Source organism: Ictalurus furcatus, chromosome 1, assembly GCF_023375685.1.
Source record: "Ictalurus furcatus strain D&B chromosome 1, Billie_1.0, whole genome shotgun sequence".
Classification (NCBI taxonomy): Eukaryota; Metazoa; Chordata; class Actinopteri; order Siluriformes; family Ictaluridae; genus Ictalurus; species Ictalurus furcatus.
The window spans coordinates 26,797,838-26,814,691 of NC_071255.1; the positions used below are offsets into that span (position 1 = coordinate 26,797,838).

The 16,854-nt window shown below is 40.4% G+C and overlaps 1 protein-coding gene across 6 annotated transcripts; it reads right to left on the bottom strand.

Moving 5' to 3' along the window:
* Window positions 1-1,279: 1,279 nt before the first annotated feature.
* On the bottom strand, window positions 1,280-11,791 carry zbtb14 (zinc finger and BTB domain containing 14). Of its 6 annotated transcripts, XR_008386942.1 has the most exons (5): window positions 11,455-11,791; window positions 6,012-10,418; window positions 2,810-3,561; window positions 2,430-2,463; window positions 1,281-2,350 (listed from the first exon to the last, which is right to left on the bottom strand). XR_008386942.1 is itself a non-coding variant. In XM_053634879.1 (2 exons), the coding sequence occupies exon 2, from the start codon at window positions 10,402-10,404 to the stop codon at window positions 9,070-9,072; it is 1,335 nt and encodes a 444-aa protein (XP_053490854.1). In that variant the 5' UTR covers window positions 10,405-10,418; window positions 11,455-11,791; the 3' UTR covers window positions 5,696-9,069. The 6 variants fall into 6 exon arrangements, 1 of the variants encoding a protein (XP_053490854.1); XR_008386938.1 differs by having other exon boundaries at window positions 1,280-3,394; window positions 3,477-3,561; XR_008386940.1 differs by having other exon boundaries at window positions 1,280-2,350; window positions 2,430-3,561.
* Window positions 11,792-16,854: the final 5,063 nt, after the last annotated feature.

Below are 16,854 nucleotides of genomic sequence, written 5' to 3' on the forward strand. Positions count from 1 at the left end.
ATGAAGGTTAACTAATGAAGGTTATATTATAATCTGATGCAATAACCTTATTCAAACTCTTTACCCAACAGCAAGTTAATAAATCATATTAATCACATACAACCTTAATCACATGTATTAAAGCACAGAAAAACTAAAATGTGCAGGGCTCTCGGAAGACAATACCAACTTTTCTCATTCTTATGAGTTATGGCAGACTTGAAATGATTCTATGAAATACTTCAATTTTACACTTACTTGAATTTGATCAGATGAACATTTAGTGTTTTTATTTTTCCAATCATTTTCAGATCTGCAAAGCAGGAAAGAGTTTTATTCAGACACACAGTACTTACAATTTCACACCATTTAGGATTATTTAGCTATTTAATATTCCTTGTTTCTTCACTGAATGGATGGAGTTCCCCTCAGTCCTTCACAGGACTGCATCCAATGTGTGATGGATGAAGGCTACACAATATGGCCAAAAGTATGTGGACACCTGACCGATCACCCCCATATGTGCTTGTTGAACATCCCATTACAGATTTAGTCCCCCTTTGGTGTTATAATAACCTCCACTCTTTTGGGTTGAGGTCAGGGTGCAGGCCACTCAAGTTCTTCCACACCAAACTTGGCAAACAATGCATTCAGGTAGCCCACTTTGTGCACAAGAGCACTGTCATGTGTCATGCTGGAACAGGTTTGGGCCCCTTAGATCAAGTTAGGCTTGCTGCGATAGTTGGTGTTTGGCAAAACACCGATTACATCACTTGCCCACTGCGGCACCACCCTCACCGCCATTTTGCTTTTTTACAGTAATAAAAATCATTTAGTTCAGTTAGAGAATGGACGCTACAATTAAAAACTGAACGTGTCTGCTCGATTCCGCATGTCCTGAATGAGCCAGAGTTGCAGCACAGATCAGATTTAAGGAGAGTGAGGCGAGCTGACTGACAAGACGATGGCAGAAGATTTGGTTTCAAAAGTTCATGTTTAATATAAGCGTTTAATATAAATGTTTAATATAAGCGAGTTTGTTATTGTAGTGTTTTGTTGTGTTTTTCATTAAGAAGAATAATGAACCCATCATTCAAGCAATTGCTGCCACTGAATTGCAGCTAATTCGAAAGCGAAAGTGAAATGCGGAGGGCCATTCATAAGTGATTTAAAAGTAAGGGGGAAAAGAGGGGAAAGAGGGAAACGCCCCCCATCCCCTGGTGATACCGGTATTGACACATGTCGATTAACCGTTGGGAAAATTTCCTCACCGTCAGATCCCTAGTTCAATTGAAGCGAAAGTGTAATGCTGCAGCATACATTCCACACAGCTGTGTGCTTCCAACTTTGTGGCAACAGCTTGGGCAAGAACCATACAGTATATGGGTGTGATGGTCATGTGTTCACAAACTTTTGACCCTATGATGTATCTTCTAGATTAAAGGTATATACAAGTTCACTTACTTTCTAATTCACGTAGGTGGTTTTCACACTGTCAAACCCCGGTGCATTTGCGTTCATCTTACGTCATCACAAACGCTCATGGAGAACACAACACGATTCACCATATTTTTTATTTTATTATTTTGGTGCATTTTATGCACAGCAGATATTATCTGCAGCAGATATGTGCAACAACCGACCTCTTCTGTATCCCACAGTGTTCCCCTGCGACTCATGGTACACGTGTGTTGTGGAAACTAATGTCGTCGTCATCGGCTAACACAAATGCACAGGTTACTTTACTTCCTGAACAAGTGCGGACCTGAGTTCGAGTTGCGTTCTCATTCATGGGAATCGTGGCCCAGTTCCAGCTGAACTGAACTCAGACCAGCTCCTACTGCACGACAGCTTTCAAATGACCAATTTTTCATGCAAACCCTGCTCTGTTTTGGACTAAACTGCCAGTGTGTAAGCCTCCTAAGTGTTCCGGTATTTGTATGCAAATAAAATTACATCAAGTGCAAAGATGTCAGTCCCTCATGTTAACTGGATTCAATGTAATCTACAAGTAACTGCATTTGTGAAACTCTTGAAATACACAATTGTAAATTCAAAGAGGAGCTAAATATCGAGCCCCCCCTGCCTCTCTCATGCTGTATTTCTCAAATTTTACAGACTGTTGAGCTGATAACTACATGCACATGTGACATATTAAGGATTATTTAAAAAAGAAAAAAAAAATGGTTCAGGGAAACAAAGTTAAACTTTTTGCATCACTGTATGAAACTACCATGAATAATAGTTCACATGAAATGACATCAAAATGTCCATTATTGTACCTGCTTCCTGCGAGTATAGGACCCTTGTCATCTGTAGTCTTGTGTCGATGCTTATGTTTGTGGCTGCTTTTATGGCTGAGAGTTCTCGACTAAAAATGAATAATGAACTGTTATTAACAATTATTCTAAGACTATCCAAATCACAACTGTAAGAAAAAAGCAACACACCTTGCAGTTCTTAGTTTTCCCAGATAAAATCGCTCTTAAAAGACAAAAACACAAATCAATAACTAGCATAATATTTAGTCTCGCTAACGAAATGCCAGCAAAACAGTAGTGTTGCATTTGAGTTTAACGAGATGTCTAAAAAAAAGAAATAATTTAACACTGAAGTTACATTATTTTATACATTTAAAGATCCATAACAAAATGAACATCTAATCGACTGCTTTCAATTATATTTCGTTATAAGAATATACTGACAATGCCCATTCTAGCTCAATGTGCACTGTGACATAATTTATCACAATATCCATATTATATTGTCATATTACCAAGCTCCAACCATAACAATATAAATGTTTATGAAAGGTTTTAGAGCCACTGACAATTCATTTCCTTCATGTTCCATTTTCACTTGTGGTCGCATTACTTCCAAGTTATTGTTCCCATCCGCTCTATAATACAAGAACAGATCATTCACATTCATGCATTCATATTCATATTATGCTATAAATTTTCTAGCATTAGTATTATACAACTATTGGGAATCGTTTAACCAAACAGCTAATAAATAACTTGCCTCTTTTCCAAGTCTTCATAGGACTCCTAACAGAAACAAGCATATTACTTACATAAATCACAGCTCATAGAGAATATTGCAAATGACCAGTAGAATGGTAACAGTGCCATCACATGGTCAACATTTCACCAAAAAAAAAAAAAAACCCCAAAACATAACAAAAACAAAAAGAGAGATCATACCAACTTCATGCCCTCAGCTTCAGATCCACTGTTCCCAGCATCAGACTTCAATTTTTCAGAGCTATGTGAAGCATATATAGTATATATTATGAGGTATGGCTAACAATATGGTTTCATTTATCTGGACAAAAGATATTGAAGACCTTAAAAGCACACCTTGTGATCTTAGATTCCTGCAGAGGTTTGTGTGAAGATCCTGAGTGTGAGTTCTTAAAAAAAATTTTTTTTTTTTTTACAAAACACCCTTGTACATGTGTGTTAAAAATGTATGACCTTTCATGTCTAGCATACCTTTGCGGACGATCCGTGGGACTTTCCATTTACTTCAGAACCTTTAAGGTTTTTCTTGGATCCTGATTTCACCTTCTTCCTAATTCTGGCATGAAAAATGATTCATGACAAATTTGGCAGAGGAAAAGGTCATAATTATGGCTTTTCAATAGCATTTTGCAACATATGCTAACCAATGGCCCAAATGCCATATCCAGTTAGGCAAAATTTAAATTATGGTATGATCACGACCAAAATCTGCTACGGTGTATGTGGCAAGCCAAAATGAAATTCATTGCCATCACTGTGCAGTGGTACACTATATGGCCAAATGTTTGTGGACACCTGACCATCACACCCATATCTGGTCCTTTTCCAAACTTTTGCCACAAAGTTGAAAGCACACAACTGTCTAGAATTCTAGAATGAATTTCCCTTCGTTGAAACTAAGGGACCCAAACATGACAGTGCTCCTGTGCACGATGCAAAATCCATGAAGACATGATTTGCCAAGTTTGGTGTGGAAGAACTCAACAAAGCCCTGACCTCATCCCCACTGAAGACATTGGAATGAACTGGAATGTTGACTAGACATCAGTGCCTGACCTCACTAATGCTCTTATAGCTGAATGAACACAAATCCCCACAGCCATGCTCCAAAATGTAGTGGAAAGCCTTCCTAGAAGAGTGGAGGTTATATTATAACAGCAAAAGGGGACTACATTTGAAATGGGATGTTCAAAAAGTACATATGGGTGCAAGTGGTTAGGTGCCCACATACTTTTGACAATATAGAGTATGTGGGCCAGGTGGAAGTGGTAAAAGCAGACTGGCACCTTCTGTAGTTGAACCGACTGCACTGTACAGTGTATGCACCACAATACGGAGTACTTTCTCACATGCTGCTATGGCTTTCTTGTATGCGGTTTGGGATTTGGGCATTTTGCATCATTAAATCAATGTATTGAAAGATGTACAAGCAGACATTTAGGGTAATCACCTCTCATACGAATGTGTCTTGATCCCAAACTGAACCTTAGCTGTGTGTGATTATAAATGTGTGGTGTTGTGCATCAATGAATTCTCATAGCTATTCTTTATTCTGACTTTATTCAGAAAATTGCAGGACCTTGGTTAAAAAAACTATTTAGAGAAGCAGCATGTTCATTTAACCAGTTCTTTCAATATGAAGTGCATGACATGACTTCTAAATTCTACTATTCTAAATACACTCAGCAAACACTTTAATAGGAACACCTGCACGCTGAAACATTCATGCAAATATCTAATAAGCCAATCATGTGTCAGCAGTGCAATGTATAAAATCATGTGGATATGGACAGCAGCTTCAGGTAATGTTCACAACAACCATCAGAATGGTTTGAATATTTCTCTAATTGCTGATCTCCTGGGATGGATTTTCATGTACAACAGTCAGTAGAGATTACTCAGAATGGTGCAATAAAGAAAAAAACATCCAGTGAGCAGCAGTTCTGCAGCCTTGCTGATGAGAGAGGTCTACAGAGAATGGTCCAGACTGGTTCATGCTGACAGAACGGCTACGGTAACTCACATAATTACTCTGTACAATTGTGGTGAGCAGAAAAGCATCACAGAATGCACAACACGTTGAACCTTGAGGCGGATGGGCTACAACAGCAGAAGACGACGTTAGGTTCCACGTCCGTCAGCCAAGGACAGAAAGCTGAGGCTGCAGTGGGCACAGACAAATCAAAACTGGCCAGTTGAAGACTGGAAAAATGTAACCTGGTTTGATGAATCTCGATTTCTGCTGAGACACACAGATGGTAGGGTCAGAATTTGGCACCAACAGCATGAATCCATGGACCCAACCTGCCTTGTGTCAACAGTCCAGGCTGGACGAGATGGCATAATGGTGTGAGGAATGTTTTCTTTGCACACTTTGGGTCTGTTAATACCAATCAATCATCGCTTGAATGCAACAGCCGGTTTGAGTGTTGTTGCTGACCATGTGCATCCCTTCATGTCCTCAATTTACCATCTTCTAATGGCTTCATCCAGCACCATGTCACAAAGCAAAAGTCCTCTCAAACTGGTTTCATGAACATGACAATGAATTCAGTGGTCTTCCCAGTCACCAGATCTGAATCCAGTAGATCACCTTTGCCATGTGGTAGAACGGGAGATTCGCATCATGAAAGTGCACCTGAAAAATCTGCAGTAATTGCATGATGAAATCATCTCAACATGGACCAGAACCTCATAGTAATGTTTCCAACATCTTGTGGAATCCATGTCATGAAGAATTGAGGCCGTTTTAAGAGCAGAGCAAAGCAAAGAGAAGCTGTACCCAGTATTAGTATAGTGTTCCTAATAAAGTGTTCAGTGGGTGTATTTTGTAAAGCTAGTCATGATGTTTGTAAAAGCAGTGTAAAGGGTGTGAATGGCCACTGGGCTATATTTGTCACTCAAACATGGCAACCTTGCCCATAAGTCACTTTGGAAAAATCTGCTTCTAAACTTGATAAATGCACACAGTTTGATGGAGACTAAAACTAAAAGGTTTTCCTCTACCTGTGGTCGTCTGTCTCGGCTGGTCTCTTCTTGCTGTGTGAATGGCCTTCTCTGGCTCTCTCACCTTCCTCTTCCACTTTCATGATTCCTCACCGAGTTTGAGAAGTAGGTGACAGTGATAAGACGTTTTCACTCCTAACTCTAAAAAAATAAAAATAATAATAATATAAATAAATAAATAAAGCGAGATGGACACTTCAGACAAAAACGTAATTTTCACGAGCATGACTGAAAGAAAACTGACAAGGTTTCTAAACTTCATGCACTCCTGAGAATGAAGGCTAGCCTAGCTTATATCCTCCGCGGCAGAAGTTAAGGGTTGTCTAATACTGCACTTTAACGTTAAATTATTGTGAAATAAAAACAAGATTTCCAGATTGTCTATAACAAAGACAATAGTGAATCCGTTGCTATTTTTTTTTTAATAATGAGCAGCCGACAAAGCGTGGCCAATGTGCGAAGAAAAAAACCCCTGCCACTTCAACTTGTACAGCTTGAGAAAGTAACACTTACATCATGTATAACGCACTGAGATATTTCTCTTAAAACCCAATGCAAAAGCGTGAAAAGAGAACAACGGGGTAGCTAAATTGGATGAATGAAACTCGTATTTTGGGAACGAAGTGATGATGTTAGATCACCTTATTCACACCTGAACGTTTTGAAGTGCTCCTTGTCGCTAATTGCGCATGCGCACTAGCCGACTCGATTCCTAGGCTATCCGTGCGTGTTTAACGCCTCCTGACGTTCACACGACGCAAAACTGCTAATTTATTCATTCTGACATCTCAAAGCGAGGACTTGAGACATGACGAGAAGAAGAAATGTTTTCAGGAAATACGTGAAATTATCAAATGTGTCCGGGGTTGTTCTGTAAAAAGAAAAACAACCTAATAATAAGCAGTTAGTAGCGACACGTTTTTAAACCACACACATTTAATTTTATATCACAGTGACAGTTTATCATAAGGGCCAACAAGATGAAACACGCCTTCTCTTTACTGACAGTTTTGTATGCTTTTTCTGAGTTTTGTAGTTTTTCTCTGCGCGAGCGAATATTTTTATTTTGTCAGCAGTAGGCGGGCTCAGCTGTAGCCTCAAATATCATTGGCTAACTAGTTTTTCCGGAAGTCAGTTCTGATTGGATGCCTGCCACTGTGGCGGACAATTAGCGAAGTTACCTATTCTTTCATAAGAGACAGGACTTCATCCAAGGACTCTCATCATGTGAGTCATTTATTTATTCATTTGTTGATAGTTTTCGATTGATACCTTTGCGACATACTACATTATGTAATATATGTAAATAAGGGTATCGTTACCAGTTGTTTATAAACAGAAAGTGTTCTACCAGTTTACATATTTGGGATGTTAATAGATAACGATCCAGCCAGGTGATATCCTCATCATATTAATAATTATGTAGTAAGTAGTAATGTAATGTAGTAAGAGTCTTCATAATTAATTGTGAGCCCCCAGATAATAAATCTTTGGCTTAGTAACAGAGGGTTGTGACTTCAATGACTATGTTTACATGGACATCAGTAATTATTGACCTTATTCTGAATAAGACAATATTCTGATTAAGGTGTTTACATGAGTTGATTTTAGGATATTCTTTTCATGTTCCCATTTTACATGTTATAGAATACAGATCGATTAACGTCACACATCATTACATTCCCTCCAGAATTTCACGTATCAATATACAGTTCCTCTTCGTTATGGTACCATATACAGTTTTGGGTGTGTCATTTTTAATTTTACGAAAGTTTCAAGTGCAGTTAATTATTTGTCATGCTATACGTGCTAATAGACGACTGATTGAAACCGTGGGTTGCATCCGAAACTGCATACTTACATACTATATAGAAATATATGTATTGTACCTACCATATACTGTAGCAGGTAAGTATGTGGTTTCGGATGCAGCCGTGCTCTTTTTTGCTGTCAAACGGTTGAGCACTGCCATGTGTGTGTCCTGTCGTAAAATATGGTGAAATCTCCCACATGACGTTAATAGTGTAATTACAAGTATGTACATGTCTATAACGCACTCCGATAATGTGACTACAACAGGAATACTCCACATGTCTTAATTCGATTTGTGTTTACCTCGAGTATCACTTTAGTCGGATTAAAGTAATCGGAAATCGCTGTTTACATGCTGGTTTCTTAATCAGAGTATTGTCTTAATTGGATTAATATTGGATTATTGTTGTCCATGTAAACATACTTTCTTATAAAGAAGGGTAACTCATGCCATAGATATTAATTAAGCCCTGCCAATCCACCTATGTTTGGGAGCTGTGAAAAAAAAAAAAAACCCTAGCGCAGATATCAACCCCAAGCTCAGGATTAAACTGGGGACTCCGGATCTACCCACTGCACTGCGCTGCCCGGTTTCACACAAAATTTCATAAGATAAATAAGCTGCAAAGATTGCTTACTAGGAATGACTTATTGTTCAACAGGTTTGGTTGAAATTCTTTACAAGCTGTAAATTTTTATGCGCCACACACAAAATACAAAGATGCAACCGATGCACAAAAGTCTGCACTTTTGGAAATGCCTTCTTTTTATTACAGCAAAAATATCAATAAGCTAAATCTTCTTTTCATCTTGTAAGATAGTTGATGGAAAGTCTGACCATCAAAGACATGATTTTTCATCAGCATTTTGATAAGTCTGTTTTCTTAGCAAAACTGGCACTGTGCATGTGTACTGTATCAACACGTGTAAGTCAGTACAATTCACTGTCCATTGCACTGCCACAAATACTGAAATACATTTGGTATGAAGTTTACAGTGAGAAAAAAAAACATCTTGCACCATTTACATCTGGAAGAAAATAATAAAAAAAATTTGTCCAACAGTGTTAATCAACGTATCTTTCTAAAATTAATAAACTATCTGATATTCTAATCGTTCAAAAAAAATGAACTTAAAACAAGACCAAACCAATAAGACTGCATCTGTTTACCATATTGAAATGGGTAAGAAAAGATTGTTCTACAGTGCATCAGTGTGAGTGTATTGAACACACACACACGTTATGTTATGAGCATGCTATGGATTCCAGTTGCTGCTCGGCCTCTGCTGCCATCGCGGCCGCTTGCAGCTGTTCAGTCTCACTCTGCAAGCTGTTTGCAGACAGCTGCTTCCTCTCACTGTGCATGTTGTTCTCATGTCTCTTCAAATCGGACGCTTTGGCAAAAGCCTTGGTGCAGGAGCTACACCTGAAAGGCTTTTCGCCCCGGTGTCGCCGTTCGTGGTCCTTCAGGTGGGACTTGTGTTTAAAAGCTTTCTCGCACATGTGGCAGTTGAAGGGCCGCTCGTTGCTGTGTACCCTCTCGTGTTTCTTCAGATCTGGGGCGCGGATGAAAGACTTGCCACAGTCTTCGCATCTGTAGGGTTTGAAGCCAGTGTGGATTTTTAAATGCTCTTTCAAGTGGGCCTGCGTGGTGAAGGCTTTGGTGCATATCTCACATATGAACGGTCTCTCGGCAGAATGCAGCTTTTCATGTTTCCTCAGCCGGTTCTCGTCCACGAAGGTCTTCCCGCAAACCTGGCAGGCGAACTGGTCCCTGTGGCCGTACAGAAGGTATTCAAGCTTCATGTCTGCAGTAGCCGTGCTCCATCCAGGAGCTTGCTCATCCTTAACGTCCCCCATGCTGTCAGCAAACGCAAGGGTCTGGGTGTGAGCGGCAAGCTCTTTGGGCTCAGCGTCCAGAGCTTCCACATCCTGATCATAACACGCAACCTTGTGTACTTCCTCCTGGGTTAGTTCTTTCAAAAGTGAAGTTGCCTCCTCCACTCGCAGGGCACTGTTGGGTGATTTGTCTAGATCGTGATTGCCTTGAGGCTCCTCTACAATATCGTCAGATGGAGCGTCATCTTGGTCGCCAATGACCTGGACGTCACTGTCTTGATTTAACTGGGGCTCATCCGGTTGAAGTCCGATTTTCACAAGGTCGTAGGGATATTTGGCGGTTTTATGGTCGTTTTTCTCCTCAGAGGACATGTCGCGTTTCTGAGAGCACAGCTTGTCCAAAAATCGTATTCCGAGTATTTGTCCGGACGACATCATTAAATTTACATCTTTTTTCTTAACGGAAATCTTAGCCGTGTACATGTAATTCAGCACCTCTTCGAAGATGTCCGAGCGGATGAAGTCAATCTCAATGACCGATGAACTGTCCACCTCGTGCTTTTTAAAAAGCTTTTTGAAGTAATTGCTGCAAGCTGCTAACACACACCGATGTGCCCTGAACTTCACGTCTTCGACCACCACAGCTATGTCACAGTGCTCGCCTTCTAGTCTCTGTTCGTTCAAAATCTTCAGGAAAATAGTTTTGTGTTCATCGTCCACATATTTCAAAGTTTCTGACATGCTGGAACAGGGTTCTGGAGGGAAGGAAGAAGAGAAGACGAGATGTTCAGTGTTCTTGGTTTAAGAAAACTCAAAGTAATTATGCTAGAAATAATTATCGGAGCACTTTATTCACGGCTTATAAATGAGATCAGGATATAAACATGTTTTCATTGATTTGACCAGCACAAGAGCTTGAACAGTTTAATTAAACTAGGCAGGTGGCTATATTCCTGTACAGCACGTTTATACACACAAACATGTTTCTTTCTTGTTTGTTCTTGTTGTTGAAAGGATTCATTATCCAGCACTGTAAGCTGTATTTGAGGAGTGATAAAAGAGATAAGCAAAGTTTACAATCTCATAGCTCCTGAGCCAAATGAGGTTGCTAGCTAGCAAGCTATTGACTTTCCGAGGCCGGAGGAAAAGTAGGTGTGAAATGATGTTTGATTATTACAGGATACCACAAACCACGGCTGTGTTTTCTACTCTTACAAACATGCACTGCGCTAGTTGTGTTTTGTTTGGGCTAAAAATGCTCTCTCGGTATTGTTTACCTGCCGCATTAGCCACCCCTGTTAGCAACCATCTTGTTATGCTAACATCTAAAGGCAGAGGCTATTATGTACGGTTAGCATTTAGCAGGACGGCTAGCTAACCAGCTAGCTTTATAAATTCACCGGCCAGCTAGCTAGCTAGCAGTGTAGCTAACTAGCATGAGCAAACCATTGTTATATCACACGATTTAGCAACTAAAATCCTTGTCAAGCTGAATAAAAATGTTCATTCATTAAGTGAAGTCTCGTTATAACCAGGCTACATGGCGGCAGTCTTTATGAACACGGGATGGACTCCCTGTGTGTGCACGAGAGAGAGTGTGTGTGTGTGCGTGTGCGTGTGAGAGTGTGTGTATGAGCGCTAGTAATATGGACGCCGTTCACGACGGACACAAGCACGAGCAGCCATGAACACTCCTGACATGACGAAGCCGAGAGCGCGCAGCATCCTGCTCAAACACTGTGCAATTATTTTAAAAGCTGCTCCAATTAGCGAAAAAAGCGCGTTTCTCACCCTCTAGTGGTGTTTTGGTCCCCTGGAGAAGTCTAGGTTGAATGTCAGGCAGCCAGTGGTGAATAATGCACTTTGTGTTTTGTTGGCCTGAGGACGAGCACACACACGCGGGAGGACGCGCTTGCGCCAGCACGGAACTGCAGACAGAGCGAGGGCGTGCGCAGCCGTGCCGCCAAACAGCGCACTTACGCAAACAGCGCACAGGCAGCCTGCGCCGAGCGCAAGCGGCAGCACTGCTTTACGCACACTTGCGTAAGTTAGTGAATCGGAATCTTTGGAGCGCGGGTACGGAGCTGCTGGCGGCGCGAAAGTGACTGTCACGAGCGGGAAATGAGAGTGCACGCAGTTCGCGCGCCACTGTAACCCAGAGAGCTTAACTATCATTGGTTAATCAAAAGGTGAATAACAATAACATCAAAGTCTTGTCATTATTGAACAATGACAAGACTTTGATGTTATTGTTATTCACCTTTTTTTTGTTTGTTTTGTTGTTTACATTTTAGACGCATTGTCACTAAAATAATTTTCATGTGCAGATTTTAACCACAAAATGGATATCAGAGGTTTCCTGTATGTTTACGCCTGAGGCTAGCTAAACTACATTTCCTTATACTGTACACTCGTGTAAAAGTAACGTCTTTGATCTATCTTTTGACTTGACTATTTTCATTATTTAGAAGCAGGGCCGTTGGAGTGGTAGTGGACTACCCAGGGCCCCAGTGGGTGGAGATGGGTACTGACTACCCAGGGCCCCGGTGAGGGGAGGGGAGGACTGACTACCCCGGGGGAGGGGAGGACTGACTACCCAGGGCCCGGGGGGAGGGGGGGTGGGGTGGGGTGGACTGACTACCCAGGGCCCCAGTAGTGGGGATGGGGGGCCCTGACTACCCAGCGCCCCAGTGGGGGGAGAGGGGACTGACTACCCAGGGCCCCAATAGTGTGGGCGGGGGACTGACTACCCAGGGCCCCAGTAGTGGGGGGGGACTGACTACCCAGGGCCTCAGTAGTGATGGGGGGACTGACTACCCAGGCCCCAGTGGGGGGGAGGGGGGGCTGATTACCCAGGGCCCCAGTGGGGGGAGGGGGGACTGACTACCCGGGGGGGGGGGTGCTCGAACAGCTTGGAATGAAAATTAGTTTTTGTTTGCAATTTTTTCTTCTTCTAAGTAATTATTGTCATAACTACATTTAAATTGGCTGAATAAATCGGTTGAGTGACTGAACTTTGTATCTCAGAAAGATAGTGGAGGCTCTCTGAGACCCTTCTGACCCCTTACAAAAGGCACAAATTTAGGAATTTAGTCAACCCCTGTACTAGGATTCATCTCTAATCGAGCTGAGTGACTGCTACTATAATAGAGTAATGTCTTTTCCCAAGAAAGGGAAATCGGGGTACCAAAAAAAAGAAAAGAAAGAAAACAAAGGGAGGGAAAACAACTGCTAACTGTTTTATTTGAAAAGAAAAGTGAGCACAACTGACAGTTTAAGAATGGTTTAAGATAATATCGGCAGTTGTTTTAGACTGGCATGAAGTTGGCTTGAGGTTGGACGTTTGATATTCGTAAATTAAGGGACCGTCTCTAAAGTTACTATGACATTGGTGTACACGTTTCTAACTTCAACAGCATTTGAAGAGAATGATTTACAGTCACAAAACCAACTGTAAAGGGTTCATGTAGGTGCCAGCTATGATGCACAACTTTTAGATTTTTGATATTTAACCCTACAATGCATGAACCAAAAAACCTACACGAACCGACATTTTTGGTATTTGAGCGCAATTTTTTGAAAACTGTATAAGGAACTGTGATCATGTTTAGACATGGGCGTAACCACGCATTCTCTGGGGGGGTCGTGTCCCCCCCAATATTGAGGAAATACCAATCTGTCCCCACAATATACAGTACAAAATATTTTCTATATGTCCCCCTTAATGAACACTGCCAACGGGTCTGTCTTTTCTTCATCTATTCTATTTATTTATGTCTATTCCTTTTTAATATGTTTCCGTTTGTTAAGGAAAATAGGTGTGTGCCCCCCCCCAATGGTACACTTGGTTGTGCCCATACTCAACGCAAGTTCGTTGATATATTTTAGCAGCTCAGTCTGTAAGAAATGGAGACAGCAGCCAAGTATAGAAAAGTGCAGCAGAACATAGCTTTTTTCAGACAGTAAGTAACTAGATTGATAAATAGTAGGTAACCTTAGCTTAGTGTAGAAGGCATCATACCATTGCTTGGTTTGTTCTTAAAAACGTCAATTAAATTTTGATATTTGCACACGCACGAAGTAGGCTAGGCTAACGTCAGTTCCAGTTTTTGACCATTAACATTACATTCACTTGCATATCCTCCCGCTGAGTTCGTTGTGAACCCTCACGTTGTGACAGACTGTTATAAATGCGAGTGAAAGTGAGGAAAGTTGCACAGCATTTTGTTCCTTTACACTACATTTGGGCTAAGTACAGCTAAGTGATTTTTCAAATATAAGGCTCAGCATAATGCTGAGATGTGCTAGATTGGCAACGAGAGATATGGAAATCTGAGTTGTGGCCATAATGTAGTTATCCATTCAGAACTAGTTATGGCAGTTTGTCTTTAGATTTAAGAAAAGAAAACTTCAGTACCCTTTACATAGCTAACATTTCAGGTTACCACTATATATTGTTGTACACTTTGTACACTTATTACATTGCAAGCTAAACAGCATGATGACATTAACATAATAAATAACACCAGTTACACAAACATAATATTCAGTTTATCAAATTAAAATGATCATCTAAGTCTGTCATTGCTCTTTTGGGAAAATAATGGTACCTGGTCACAATGCAGGCAGCACAACATTGCTTGGAAGCATCTGTGGGGAAATTGTATTTACAACATATATAGTGTTGAATTTAGTTTCATAGGTAGCCATACTTTCTGAGTTTTTTTAAAAGTCGTGATTGCGTGTTTAAATGTTAGCGTGTGTGGTTTGCCTGCACACATCTTAGCTCGCCTCTACTTGGTGTAGTAGGTTTCATGGTAGGTTATGGAGTACCGAATACATCTGCCCACAGGATGTCCATAGCACGCCACAATTTCCCCATGCTGTGGGAGCTTCTATCACTCACAAATCACGTGAATTCAAACGGTAACTGTAATCCTAAAACTATGTTCTAAATATGCGAATTTTCAGTATCAAACTTTAGATGTTGGGGGGGGGGGGCTTGGACCCCCAATGTTCATACCATGGTTACGCCCTTGTGTTTAGACAGATTGTGGATGGGAGCCAAAGGAATTAAAAATTATTTACATAGGCAGCATTTCAAGACAACCTTTAAATCAGTGTTGTTTAGATCAAAGGCAGTCAGCCAGGAATCTAGCTTGGTGCATATTTGCATTGTATAACATGAATTAATCAGTATCATAAATTAATCAGCATCATAGATATGTACATATGTCATATGCAGGGCTGGAAATTAATTCCGGGCTAGTCGAATTTTAGAGCCACTAATTCATTTTAGAGCCACTCGGCACTTCAATGCCGATTTAGTTTTAATATGGTAGAAAAGGCAGGTGCTAGAACTGCTTTCTGTGTGTGAACGCATGAGCATCCGAATTGCCGAGAATATGACTGATTAGAAAGGATTAATGCACGGTTGATTTATAAATAAATATCATAGCCTACATCTTATTTTGTGATAGCTAGGGTAGGCAATTAATCCTTCACATATGTGAAGTCAGCTCCAATAATGTTTTGTTCACTGTACTTATGTGGGTTTTTTTGTATGCACTATTTAAATAATATTAAAAATACATTTTTGCATTATACATAGCTTATTTACACTTGTTTGGATATTCCTGGGTTACTTTCGGTTCACAAAATAGTTTTCTCGTTCTAGTGGATATAACAACATCATGAAACACGTGGCCTTTAGTTTCAGAAACAGGCACAGAGAGTGGAGCAGTGGCAGGTCCCACAGGTTATTATTACTTGTTTAAATGTGGTGTGAACAGTTAATTAGTGACTACCCGGGGCTGTGACTTTCCAGGGGAAGTGGGGGGGGGGGGGCCCAAATTGCAATCTCTTCATGGGGCCCAAAATTCTTAGCAGTGACCCTGTCTAGAAGTCCATGCATTTCATCAGGCAAGACAATTTTGATCAATGATTTTTCCAGATTTCTGTATAACTTGCATCTATAATACGTCCTCCTAAATTGTACTTGTATAAATATCATAACTCAGCAGATTCCTTTATAAACCTTATGAACCTCACTAAATGTGGAAAAGTCCAATTGTGTTTTTAAACCGTTTTTCTCAAATTTGTTTTTACAGAGGTACATACAGAACCTAACAGTATGACAAGAAAACCAAGGAGTTGATCACAGACTTCAGGAAATCCAGGAGCCACACATACAGTGGGGGAAATAAGTATTGGATGCGTCAACATTTTATTCAGTAAATATATTCCCAAAGAGGCTATTCACATGAAATTTTCACCAGACATCAGTATTAACCGAAGAAATCTGGAAATATAAAGAATTCACAACATTAAAGTCACTGTGAATGTTTAATGGGATTTGTTCAATAAAGACATGAAAGATTATAATTGTTTGTGTGTTGTTAGCTGAAGCACATTGTGTTTGTCTATACTTGTGACTTTTAATGAAGATGCAGCAATTCCAAAGGGTTCACATACTTTTTATTGCCACTGTAAAGTTTGTACAGTACAGAATATATTATGGAGAGTCCTCATAAACCACAATACCAATGTGTGTGTGTGTTAGGGCCTGGTAATATTGCTTAAATATTATATTTAGTACTTTTCATTTACAGGCACTAATACAATTGTGTGGAAATAACAGAGTATGCTAAAAATATAGGATTATATACTTTTGATACATGTAACATATTTCTGTCATATTTACTTCACCTTCACTGTTCCTGTGGGTGGGGGATCGGGGAGGGGTGGGAGGGATTGGAGGGATTTGGGGGCACCAATTCTGATCTTGCATATCCCTCAGCAAATGTGCAGTTGCACCCCTGACTCCTGGTCTTAACTGGAAATACTCCCTGATCATTACAAGAGGTAATGTGCAACACAAGGGATCGCACCAAACCGTATCAATCATTTGATTACGCATTGTGTCATGTATACTCGGACAAATAAGACTGTAGCTCGACTACACAGTAGCTCGATTATAACTGCCCATGTAAGTGTAGTTAATGTAATTAACAAAGACATTACATTATGTGCAGTAATGTAATGTTGATTGCTGTCTCATTCACTCACTCACTCACACCCACTTTCTGTCTCACTCACTCACTTTCTCTCTAAATAAAATCCCAAAAGCAGTTTGGCTACATAATACAGCCATTTTCCCCTTTTGTTGGTGTTGGATGGATGGGGACAAAG